Source organism: Sinocyclocheilus rhinocerous, unplaced genomic scaffold, assembly GCF_001515625.1.
Source record: "Sinocyclocheilus rhinocerous isolate Xijiao unplaced genomic scaffold, SAMN03320098_v1.1 scaffold8, whole genome shotgun sequence".
In the NCBI taxonomy this organism is placed as follows: domain Eukaryota; kingdom Metazoa; phylum Chordata; class Actinopteri; order Cypriniformes; family Cyprinidae; genus Sinocyclocheilus; species Sinocyclocheilus rhinocerous.
Genome location: NW_015666800.1, coordinates 1380144 through 1392769, shown reverse-complemented (window position 1 = coordinate 1392769; position 12626 = coordinate 1380144). Strand labels below are relative to the sequence as shown.

Below are 12626 nucleotides of genomic sequence, written 5' to 3'. Positions count from 1 at the left end.
TTAATTAGGGTTGGAGCTAAACTCTGCAGGACACCGGCCCTCCAGGACCGAGTTTGGACAGCCCTGTACTAGAGAGTTTGCTATTGGAAACAGGTCACAGACCTTTGTGATTCAGTCTGGAGTCTATGCATGAGGACTATGTAAACAAATTAAAAGCATATCATGACATGTATATAGCTTTGATGTAATGTTTAACCTTCAAATTTATTTCTTGAAAATATGCTATTTTTATAACTGAATTACTTTCAAAAGACAGTAACTAGTAATATATAATGTATTACATTTTGGAAGTAACTTGCCCAACACTGTGTATTACTGCCTTGTAAGCAGTCTGTACCATACAAAGTCTTAACTCCATAAACTCACTCACAAAAGTTTTAATGTCATATTCGAACATGTCCCTTTGTATTAAAAATGCTGAGATGTTTCAAAAACACAGTAAACCAGATATTATATAAAAAGTAATAAAATAGTGCAACAACTTTTCAAATGACTTTTGCACTAGACAAACTACTAAATAACAGAAACAATGGAACATCTGAGGCTGCAGTCTAAGATTATAAGCCTCTCAAGTTTTCTCAGTTTGTTTTACAAATCTAGAGCGCTTTCTTACTGCACTGAGTGGCCAGTTATCAAAACCAAAACATCCCCTATGTATAAGACATTTCAAAATATGTTTTTAGGTCAGACCTCTAGGGATCAACCATTTTCAGCCTTAAGATAAGGGTTCATTTTCAAACGAACAAACAAACGTCCAAAAGTGTTTGAATAAATAAAATGTCATGGGGTACCAATTTAAACTGTATTATAACTACAGCCTGGCTTGCTAACATAAAGGAACGGTTTATATACAGATTTCACTGGATGGCCAACTAAGTGGACACAGTATCACAAAAATCTTACCACAGCTTTACTGAACCTTGCTGGAGTCCATAACTTAGTTTTGGCAGACAGTATTTTCTTTCCTCCCATCTGTGCATGTTGTGAAAGAATCAGTTTCCAGAATGAAAAACACTGGATTCCCTCCACAATTTAGTGTGTTGTCACAAGTGTTTCCCACCATGTCATCACTCTTGTCACGTCCCCTTGAGACATGTAACAAGCAGCTACATAGTCACGGACTCTGAAACCAAAAGTTAAGATATGCCAACATAAGTGAACATTCTCTAAAATTTGAAATGAACAATGACTTCTTTTTGTATAAACAAACCAACAAAAAAAAAAAAAAACACTAATATATAATACTGTTTTTATACAAATTTACAAAGAATGCAATAAAAGTTCATTGAAAAACACCATTACACAGACAGAACGTATGTATGGTGTGAATAATGGACAAAAACAGGAAGTGAAGATGTGACTCCATTAAGTCTTTCTTTCGGTTTCAATGCCCAGCAGGGCATGAACGGTCTCTAAAGGAATGCCTTCAGGTGCCTCGATGTGCATCGTGGTGCCATCGGGCCCGTTGACAATGACGATGCCTTTGGCGGCTAACTCTTCAGCGCTCTGCATGACAAGCCCCTCTGCTGTCTGGAAAATAACTGAAGATTCTTGCTGCACCACCTGACTGGCCTCGGGATCTTCGAGAGCATCGGTCTGGCTGTCTTGAACCTCTTGAGCGGCTTCTTGCGAGTCTATGCTCAGAGCTTGTTCCAGCTGTTTCATCTGATCCACGATGTCCACGACGACGCTGCTGTTCAGAACCTTGGAGATCTCAGGGTCTTCTACGGTTTTTGTGGCATCAGAATCCGAAGACAACACTTCCGTCTCCATAGGCTCTTCCTCTGTCCTCTCCGGGACGGTGTTTTCAGTGCTCTGTGTAGCGTCGTCAGAGGTTAGATCTACAGAAGTCAAGTTCTCCAGTCTGGTCAGCACCACCTGAGGCTTACGCAGCAAGGAGCCATCAACACTCTCGTCCTTCTGGATACCATTCTGATTAACTCGATAGCCGTTGGTTTCTTCATTGCAGTTTTCTATTTTGAACCTTTTTGCAGGAGGCAGCATTTTGGCATTCTAAGAACAACATGAAGAGGAAATATTATTACTATACACAGTAACTGTGTTTTGTTCACATAAAACTATAACAAGTAGGCCAAAACAGCTCACAGTGGAGTGGTGATAATATGGAACTAGGTAAATGAACGTTTGCAGGTTCAAAACCCAAAAGGAGCAAATCATGAAAAAAAAAAAAAAAGTAATAAAAGTGTCTACTAAATCAAGGGTCCACAGAACAAAAGTAGGGCTGTCGAGGTTCATTTAAAATAGATAAATTAATATTTTTATTCAACAAGGACACATTAAATTGATCAAAAGTAACAGTAAAGTTGCAAAAGTTAATGTAACAAATGATTTCTAATTCAATAAATGCTGTACTTTTGAACTTTCAATTCATCAGAGAATCTTGAAAAAAAAAATGTATCAAAGATTCCACAAAAGTATCAAGCAGCACAACTGTTTTCAACATTGATAAGAGAACATGCTTCTTGAGCACCAAATCAGCTGATTAGAATGATTTCTGAAGGACCATTTGAAACTGAAGACTGGAGTAATGGCTGCTAAAAATTCAGCTTTGCCATCACAGGAATAAATTACATTTTAAATTGTACTAAAAGAGAAAAGAGTCATTTTAAATTGTAATAATATTTCACATTATTACCGTTTTACTGTATTTTGTATAATAAATGCAGCCTTAGTAAACATAAGAGACTTGTTTCAAAAACAAAAAATGATCAACCCATAACTTTTGGATAAAAGACATTTAACACCGCTTTCATCATGTTAACCCTATTAGATATTACCATTTCATTCTGATTTCTAAAGGATAATTCATGTGATTAATCAAGGTTATCTTATTCTATTGAAAGAATTTTAATAGTAAGAAAAACTATTTCTTTTTTTTCATTTTCATTTAAATGTTTATCTTTACATTAATTACCCTAGTACTGGGTATATAAAGATGTTAGTAAACTTAATACAAAGTATATATTCTTTAAATATTTTAATAATAGTGCCTTTATATTTCACAAAGGGGGTTCCTCACAAGAGCATCATCTTTGGAGGTTCAGGCAGGCCATCTAAAAGTTTTAAACTCCCTGAATTAAATGACTAGTTAGTAGACAGAATTAAATAATTCTGCAGCTGAGCAATGTGTGCTATGTACACTTGCATAAAGGAGTCTGCACTGGAATGATTTTTGCACAGAATGTACCTCGATACTCCGTAGGCTCTTGGTGGCCTGATTTGCTCGTGGCTCGGACTGATTTGTCTTTTGACTTTGTTGTCCTTCAGAGGAAGTCAGGAGTTTTAGTGCATTGGGATCGGTTATACCCAGAGATTGTAAAACCTGGAATGACAGAAAATTTGTATGGTACTCATGCTTGAGCACAAAGCTGCAGTGGCTAAATGTCTTGCGATTACTTACTCCCATGTTGTTGACCTCTATAGCTGGCCGGGAGGCTGGTGAAGTGTGCAAATATTCCAGGGCCATCTTCTTCACCTGGCTGTGTAGCTGTTCAAATTCATGGTATACGCTCGGGAACTGTTGCTTTGACGGGTAGCCCTTTTCCACCTATAGGGACAAGCACACTGTAAGCGTGCATGAAATGCTTCCAATACATGTAATAACATGATATTTTACAGTGAGAAATGGACACGACCAGACAAAATAAAAAAAATCTATCCCATGTTTCAGAACGTCTAAACTTACCTTCATCAGCACAAACTCCCATACAGTCATGACTCTGGCCAGACGTGGAAGAACGATCTCCATGAGATCTTCATCATCATACTGTTTAATAAACTGAAGAAAGATGAAAGATGTTCAGTACCCGCTGTTAGTATCAGTGATTTAATTAACTGCTCTGCTGGGATTGTTTTTGCAGTAATGAGAATATTTACCACAACATTACAATATCTTTTTGTAAAGACAGTAGAATAAAATTTACTTTAATTGCTAAAACGTGTCAAAAGTGTCTGTTCTAACGACACACAGTGGGATTTTAAATGATCAGTCCAACAGAAAATCTGAGATTTGAAATCTAATGTAAGCCTGGAAATAAAAGAAAGTTACAGAATTTTTGAAAAATATAAAACAAAAATTCATAAATAAAGAGGAAGCTTTTCAGATTCACCACCATTTTTGTCACTTATCGAATAAACAAAATTTGTGACACTGACCACGTCAATTCATTTGTTAGAAAAAATGTTCTTGCTAACAACCAAAGCTTAAGATCTCAAAATCAGGCTGGAAAACATGATCAGGTTTTAAACAACCATGTGGACCTGACAGTTTGTGTGCTATAAAACTAGGAAGTTATAATACTATAAGAATAGGGATTGTCCACATCACAACGATAACGACACACACCTACTCATTGGACTTACTTTCAGAACCACTTTTTCCAATTGATGAACAATAAAAATATTGACAGCCAATCAGAATCACACTTACAACATACAGACCATTGGAGTGGACACTAGCTATCATACATGGTGTGAATGGTCCTTCAGATATTATACAATTTTATTTAAAAGTTCGTTTTTATAATTCAACTTTTCATTCTGATAACTGATAACAGTTCATGTCAGTTAAATGTTATCAGCTAACAGTGACTGATAACATAATTTGTCATGAAAGAAACTATTAAATTACAAAAATGCTAAACAGAAGCTTTTTTTTTTTTTTTTACAAGTGGACTTTCGAATCCCACAGTATCAACCAAAATTATGAGAATTCTGTTATAACATTATGACAACAAATATGTAAGGTTATAAAACATATTTGTGATAATAGTGAGAAGCCACTATAACAAAGCATTTTTAAAAAATGCATGCGTAACTGATCTGAATGTCTGCAAAGAACAGCACACAGATGTATAGCAAACCAGATCTTACTTCTTTCAGTCGATTCCTCTGTCTTTGTGCTTGCTGCTCCAAGCTCATTCCTCTGGGGTACTTGGGTGGCCTTCCCGGTCGTCCTCTTTTAGGTGGCCGCCCAGGCCTCCTAGGACGACCAGGCCGACCTGGTCCCCTGGGCCGCCCAGGTCTCCTGGGTTCTACCTTCCCAATTTCTTGAACCTGAAATATTTTATATGCAATTCTCTGATCAATCAGATCTTTTTTTTAAATTATATGAGACCTAATATCAAGCAATCAAAACAAATCATCTTACTTTTTGAATACTGAGTGTTTTCACTTGACTAGTATCGGTGACTTCTGTTCCTGAAGGTTGTTCGTCTTCTGCTTGAGGTGGTGTTGGATTCTTGTCATGTGTGGGATTTAGCTTATAGTGTCTGTTCAAACCAGCGACGCCGATGTACGCTTTCTCACAGGTATCACATTTAAAGGCTTTGTCACGGAGGTTGTGTGTCACATCTGAGGTCTTCTTCTTGCTTTCCTCTCCATCCTCATCTTCCACACTTATCTCGGAGTAGTCATCTGAATCTGACTGGTGGCTTTCTGCCAAGTCCTCATTCTTAATGAACTTGTAGTCTTTCACCTTGTGCTTAGGTGGTCTGGACACCCGACCAGATCGGGTTTGGATTTTCTGAGGTTTCTTCTGCCGATTTTTAACTTTTTGTGTGTTTTTTTCAACAGCTGGCGTTGCGGTTTTTGTTTCCACAGTAATGACTTTGGAAGGAATTGTTACCTTGGCTGGAGAAGATGAAACTTTCGGAGACGGCACTAGGATCTTTGGGGTAGGAACTATTGGCTTGGCTGGTGGACTCTTGACCGTGGCAGGTGCAGGGACGTGTACCTTGCTAATGGGGACAGAAATGGTTCTAACAACAGGAGCTGGTTTCTGAAGGAGAAGCTGAATTGGAGGATCGCTTGGGTTTTGTAAGAAAAATTGCTGCTGTCCAGGCACAGGGGTGATGTGGAAGATCTGTGGGCTGCTTAATGTTCCTACGGTTGAAACCTTCACCAGCGGCTGACTGGCTGACAGATTCTGCGGCTGTAAAATTGTTATTGGAGTTGTCTGCCGTTGTTTAATGTCTTGCTTCAGAGGTGCCTGAACTTGAATTTGGATGGGCTCAGCTACCTGAATAATTCAAGATGTGGAAAAACAACATTAACTTGGGAGATAAATGGGTAAAAAATTCAATTGGACAAAATTCATTTAATGCATATACAGAATATCTAACAGATTGCATGCGGGATACTAAACAGAAGATGCATTCTGCGTTATACTACTGTAAAATAAAAGAACTGGTTTCTTTTACAAAACTTGTTTGTGGCCATAGTTTCTGCCCATATATCATAATTACTACAATTATTGATACAGCAGTGAAATCATAAATTAATATATGATCTAAAGTACTTGACAATTTGTATAATTTCTTTATGTAATGCATAATTTTTAAGGAAGGAAGGATGGATGTATAGGGTCATTCTTTGTCAACTCAACCAGATGTCCCCGGCTCAATTTTTTGATTTTGCTAATATTTTTTCTGAAGAAAGATAAACATGTATAATAATGAAAGCCAAAATATTAAATGTCATGGTCAGGATGAATATTTACTGAGTAATCCACTATTTTGTAGAGGGGGGTCAAAATGGCAATTTTCACCTGAGATTCAGAGCCAAATTACAAGGGTGTAAAAATGACTTCAGAAAGATGGCAGCATCATAATGTTATTTTTACACAGAGATTGGTAGGTCTGTAGGACTTTAGCAATCTTTGTTGCATTATGTGCCAATGGTGACCATCCAAAAATGGGCAAAGAGCACTTTTCAAGTTTTTTTCTCCTGTTTGCATGCCTGTAACTCACGAAGTATTAAAGATATCTTAATGCCTTTTTAGATATTGGGTCTTAACAAACCTTCCTTTTGGCATCTTCATTTAAGGCCCTATATGATTCAGTTCCAGAGATATTGGAATTTCAATATGGCTCCACGAGTAAATCGTTAAATTGTACAAATTTTCAGTGGTCAAAAGCCAAATGTGGGTCACTTTGCATAAATATGATGATACTTTTCTTTTAAAGAGGAATGTTTGAAGAACAAGTAATGTTGAAACAAGAAATGTATCTCGTTTCCTTCTGTCAAAACAACTGCATTGAACATACTAGTGGTCGACCGATATATCGCCAAGGCCGATATATCGGCCGATATTTGGCATTTTTCAAACATCAATTTCAAAGTTTTTCAGTTTGGCCGATGCGTTCGAGGCAGGACTTTTATTTTGACGGCACTGAGAACGACAGCGCCAGAGCATACAGTGCTCACATTCTCCTTGTTCGCTGTCATCGTTAACAGTTCTGTCTAACACGGACAGAAATCTGTCTAATAATCAGAAAGAACTGTTAAACAAAGGAATTAAAATGTATACAAAAAAGTATTATAACGATTGCTTTTATATTATTAGTTATAGAAATGCAAACATTATAATATTTTCTCGTTTTAATCCAGCTGTGAGATCTTGTGAAGTGTGCATGTGTATCCTGCATTTCTTACAAATTAATTAAAATAAATACAATTATATCGGCTGACAAAAAAACAAAATCGGTCGACCACTAGAACATACCTGTCTGAGGGGCATAAATATTATTTTTCCAAAGTTTGTATGCCTATAACTCAAGAAGTATTAAAGATATCGCAATATGATTTTAGATTCCAATTCTTAATAAACCTTTCTTTTGGAATCTTCATTGTCAAGGCTAGGGATGCAGCGATTAACCGCACTTTAAAACTTCACGGTTAATTAATCGTAAAGGTTCCGCTAAACCGAATGTTTCTGTTACACGGAACGGAACTGTTGCAGCTTGCGCAATCAGATAAAATGAAAATGTCATTGAAACTTTTCTGAAGACAGTCGGTTCCCTTCACAGATACATTTATATAAAACACCCGCGACATTTTTTGATTTTGAAACGTGCAGTGCTCATGTTTATTCAACGAAGTCAAACGGCACAAATAAATCAATGTATGGGAAACACTGGTAATGTATATCGAAATATCGGAAATGTGTTTAAAAATCATATCACCGTTATTGAAAAAAATTATATCGCGATACATATTGATATTGAATTATTGTCCAGCCCTACGTCAGAGCTTATCGATACTCCGGTCTTTCATAATTTAGCGCCGGAACCGATTAAATACCGGGTTTCGGTACCCATCCCTAGTCGTATATTAATAATACTTCATTAACTTTGTTATTTACTATCCCTGTTGTAGTATTATTCATAAGTAAAAACCAACAAGAATTTTTTTTTTTCACCATGTTTCCAAATTCTCTACCCCAGGTCCAAAAGAAATGTAAAGAATGTACAAACTGAAAACATTAAATACTTTTGTGATCTATTTCCATTTGTTATTTTCAAAAGAGAAATACTGTCATGGATGTTTACAGAGCAGAGGTCACCTTTTTTAATTCCAATGGGAGAGATGGACTTTTGTTTGTCTTTTGTTTATTATTATTTTGTGCTGTATTGTTGGTTACCGTGTTATTTTGGTTTCAAAAGCCAGCAATATATAACACTTTAATATCTAAAAAGTGTTCATGTGATTTTACACATTAGTAATGTTGGGAAATGAATAAATGCATAATAATAGTCATAATCGTAAAACCGTGATTATTCCTCAGACAATAATCGTACCAACAAAATCTATAATCGTTGCATCCCTAGTTCAATTGCCAAGGTGTTCGTATAGGGCTGCATTCTTATTGTTTCTTCATTCTTATCATTCTTGTTGAAGCGACCCCAATAACGTGATATTTAGGCCCTGGAATGTGAATTGTACCAGGAGAACCCCGCCAAAAAAATGTGTATTTTACCCCCGAACGAGATTTTTACTGGGTGACCCCCTCGAAATCAATTGGGCTATTTTCAGGCTAGTTTTGAGTAGTAATTGGGCGGGTTTTGTAGCGAAAACCTGGCAACCCTGCACCAGACAGAGCTGTCGGCAATTCTTCCTATTGTAAAGTCATGCAGTGTGTAACCTCCTGTCGTCGTTCCATCGTGCAGTGTGAACATAGCAACAACTGAATGCTACCCCAGATAGTCGTTCAGTGTGAAACCAACAGTGATGCGACGTCTTTGAAAATCGTGCAGTGTGAACTCGGCATTACAGTGAGTGAACAATATATTTTTACAACATTAATTCATGTTTGTGCTTTTTTTAATTCCAATGGGAGAGATGGACTTTTGTTTGTCTTTTGTTTATTATTATTTTGTGCTGTATTGTTGGTTACCGTGTTATTTTGGTTTCAAAAGCCAGCAATATATAACACTTTAATATCTAAAAAGTGTTCATGTGATTTTACACATTAGTAATGTTGGGAAATGAATAAATGCATAATAATAGTCATAATCGTAAAACCGTGATTATTCCTCAGACAATAATCGTACCAAGAAAATCTATAATCATTGCCCTAGTCAAGGCCCTACATTTCTAGTTTCAACATTACTTATTCTTCAGACATTCCGCTTTAAATACAGTAAGTATTAGGGCTGTGCGATTAATCGAAATCGAATCGAAATCGCGATTTGAGACATTGCGATTTGCTAATCGCAAAGCCTGCGATGTGGACGTGATATTATTCTGTTCCAGAGCATATGCATGACTGCCAGCCTTGAGTTGCAGTCTTACTTGCCCTGGGCAAGAGTGAGCGCACCTCCGTTCTCCCCAATCACTGCACATTATTGACAATATTGAGCTGAAGCTTGACTTTGCAAATTTAAAATCGCAAATCAAATCGCAATATCGGTCCAAAAAAAAAAAAAATCGCAATTTGATATTTTCCCCCAAATCGCACAGCCCTAGTAAGTATCGCTGTATACAAAGTGACCAACATTTGGCTTTTGACCACTGAAAAGGAGTAGCCTAATATTCAACAATCTGGACATGGTGCCTCATTGAGTTCCCCATATCTCTGGAACTGAATGATTTAGGGCCTTGAAAATGAAGATTCTAAAGGAAAAGTTTATTAAGAACTGGAATCTAAAATCATATTGTGATATCTTTAATACTTCTTGAGTTATAGGCACGGCCACTGAAAATGTGTCCAATTTAACGATTTACTCCTGGAGCCATATTTATATTCCAATATCTCTGGAACTGAATCATATAGGGCCTTAAAAATTAAGATGCCAAAAGAAAAGTTTAAGACCCAATATCTAAAAGGGCAGTAAGATATCTTTAATACTTCTTGAGTTACAGGCATGCAAACTTTGGAGAAAAAAAACTTGAAAAGATGCTCTTTCCCCATTTTTGAATGGTCACCATTGGCACATAATGCAACAAAGATTGCTAAAGTCCTACAGACCTACCAATTTCTGTGTAAAAATAACATTATGATGCTGCCATCTTTCTGAAGCAATTTTTACCCCCCTGTAATCTGGCTCTGAATCTCAGGTGAAAATTTTCGATTTCACACGGAATGACCCTATAGAGAAAAAAAGATATGGAAGGAAGTATGTGCAGAAAAAAAGTACTAAAGGAAGACAGAACCAAAAAAAAAAAACACTTGTGGAAGTAAGGGAGTATGTAAGGAAGCAAGTACAGAAGGAAGTATGTTCAGAAATAAGAATGGAAGGAAAACCTTGTGAAAAAAAAAGATTGTACAGAAGAAGTACTTTAGGAAATCTGCACAGAAGTAAAAAAAAAAAACAGCAGCAGCAAGAAAGCAAAGGAGAAAATCATTTTGGAAGAAAAAAGTTATATACCGAGGAAAATATGTAAAGATATTTGTGTGGAAGAAAGGAAGCATTTTTGAAAGGAAGTACAGAAGGAAATTCTTGTGGGAAAAATGTACAGAAGGATGAATGAAAGGTAATCTGTGCAGAAGTAAGTACAAAAGGAAGGGAGGAAGTACAGAAGGACATACTTGTAGGAAAAAAGAAGCATGTGTGGAAGAAAGGAAGGAAGGAGGAAGGAAATGCAGAAAAAAGAAAGAAAGAAAGAAATACATTTGGTAAAAGGGGAGTACAGAAGGAAGTATGTACGGAAGGAAGCAAGTGTTCTACAGAAGAAATACTTGTGGAAGAATGCATGTAAACGTATGGATGGAAATCTGTTCAGAACAGATGGAAATACCTATGGAAGAAAGGAGGATGTATGGAAGGAAATCTGTGCAGAAGAAATGAAGTACAAAAGGAATGAAGGAAGTACAGAAGGAAATATTTGTGGAAGAAACGCACAGAACAAAATACAGAAGGAAATACTTGTGGACGAAAGAATGTACAGAGGGACATACAGAAGGAAATATGTACAGAAGAAAAGGGTACAGAAGGAAGGGATGAAGCAGAGAAGGAAATACATGTGGGAAAAGGAAGTACATACAGAAGGAAGTTTCTGCAGAAGAAAGGAAGTACATAAGGAAGCAAATACAGAGAGAAGGAAGGAAAAACAGAAAAAAAAGTACAAAAGGAAGGAAAGTTAAATGAGGGAAATGCTTGTGAATAAGTTGATATGCATGAAGTAGGTAGGGGAAAAAGCAAGAGAAAGAAAGTACTCCACAGATTTTCGGAGAAAGCCTACATTCCCATTCTACACTGTAAAGAAAAAATTCCGGCAAGTTAATAAAATTTTTACAACTTATGAAAGACCCTACGGTACCTTCTGGGTGGTCGTGTGGGCTCCATTCTGCGACTGTTGCAGCGCGACCTGTTTGGCGACGCTCAGCAGCTGCTGCGACGCGTTCTGCACAATACTGACTGGCTGCGGCTGGATCGCTGTCGCCAACTGCAAGTTACTGGATTCCAGCGCAATGTAGGACGTCGTCTGCGTCGTGACAGGTCTCTGCAATATTTTTGGGCTCGTTGTATGGGTCGTAGCCGGCTCGGCCTGGGCAATTAATTGTGCTTTACTAACTATAACCTGCTGCACGTCCACGATAGGGGAAGTGGATGGTTTCACTGCTGTCTCGGTACCTGCCACGTGGATTAATTGTTGTTTCGTTAATTGCTCGATTAACTGCTGCTGTTCCTCGGCCGATAACCCCGAGCTCTCCACGAAACTGCCGTCGGGCTGCACGTAAATGATAGTGGTCGTCGGTGCAAGAGCGTTTAAGACTTCACCGCTTACAGTGGTGCATTCAGCAGTCACACCTGCCTCTGCAGTGGCATGAACGTAAGACGTTATGATATTCTGATCGGTTATCATCTCACCGCTCACGATCTGCCCGATCACCTCCTGGGTGCCGTCCAGAACTGTGACATCCACCGCCGACTCGCTGTGCATTAACTCGGCGAGGCCTTGATCAACGCCCCCTTCTGCGGCCTTGCTTGCGTCTTCTTGATTATTTCCCGCTTCGGCTGCGGTTTGTATCGTCTCGGGCTGCGGCAGAGATCCGCTCGCGTCGACGTTTTCCATTTTCGCTGCAGCAGATTTGGACGCTGAATTATTATCGTCTTCATTGTCCGCCATTTTGTTTAGAGGAGCAAAAGTTGCTAGCTGACGTAGGAATCCTCACAAGAGCGCGAGAAGCAGCCGTTTGCTTGCAGACGATTAATGCTCAAGATGGGAGTAATATTTGCGATATTGATTCAAAGCCCGGCCCAAAACATTTCAAATGTGGAAAACTGTTATAATCCAGAGACGCTCGCTACGGTAACGGTAGCCAGGCAATTGGTTTTCCCGTCCATGCCACCAACTAAAGCACGGAGGAGGGGAGGAGGGGT

General features: G+C 38.1%; 1 protein-coding gene and 1 pseudogene across 1 annotated transcript; one reads left to right on the top strand and one right to left on the bottom strand.

Moving 5' to 3' along the window:
* LOC107733157 (cyclin-dependent kinase 2-interacting protein-like) overlaps nt 1-110 on the top strand; it is a 2178-nt pseudogene extending 2068 nt beyond the window's left edge.
* Nucleotides 111-361: 251 nt separating this feature from the next.
* LOC107733156 (uncharacterized) lies at nt 362-12626 on the bottom strand. The gene is made up of 7 exons (XM_016544685.1): nt 11563-12626; nt 5171-6040; nt 4894-5076; nt 3707-3799; nt 3422-3568; nt 3209-3343; nt 362-2013 (listed from the first exon to the last, which is right to left on the bottom strand). The coding sequence occupies exons 1-7, from the start codon at nt 12370-12372 to the stop codon at nt 1366-1368; spliced, it is 2886 nt and encodes a 961-aa protein (XP_016400171.1). The 5' UTR covers nt 12373-12626; the 3' UTR covers nt 362-1365.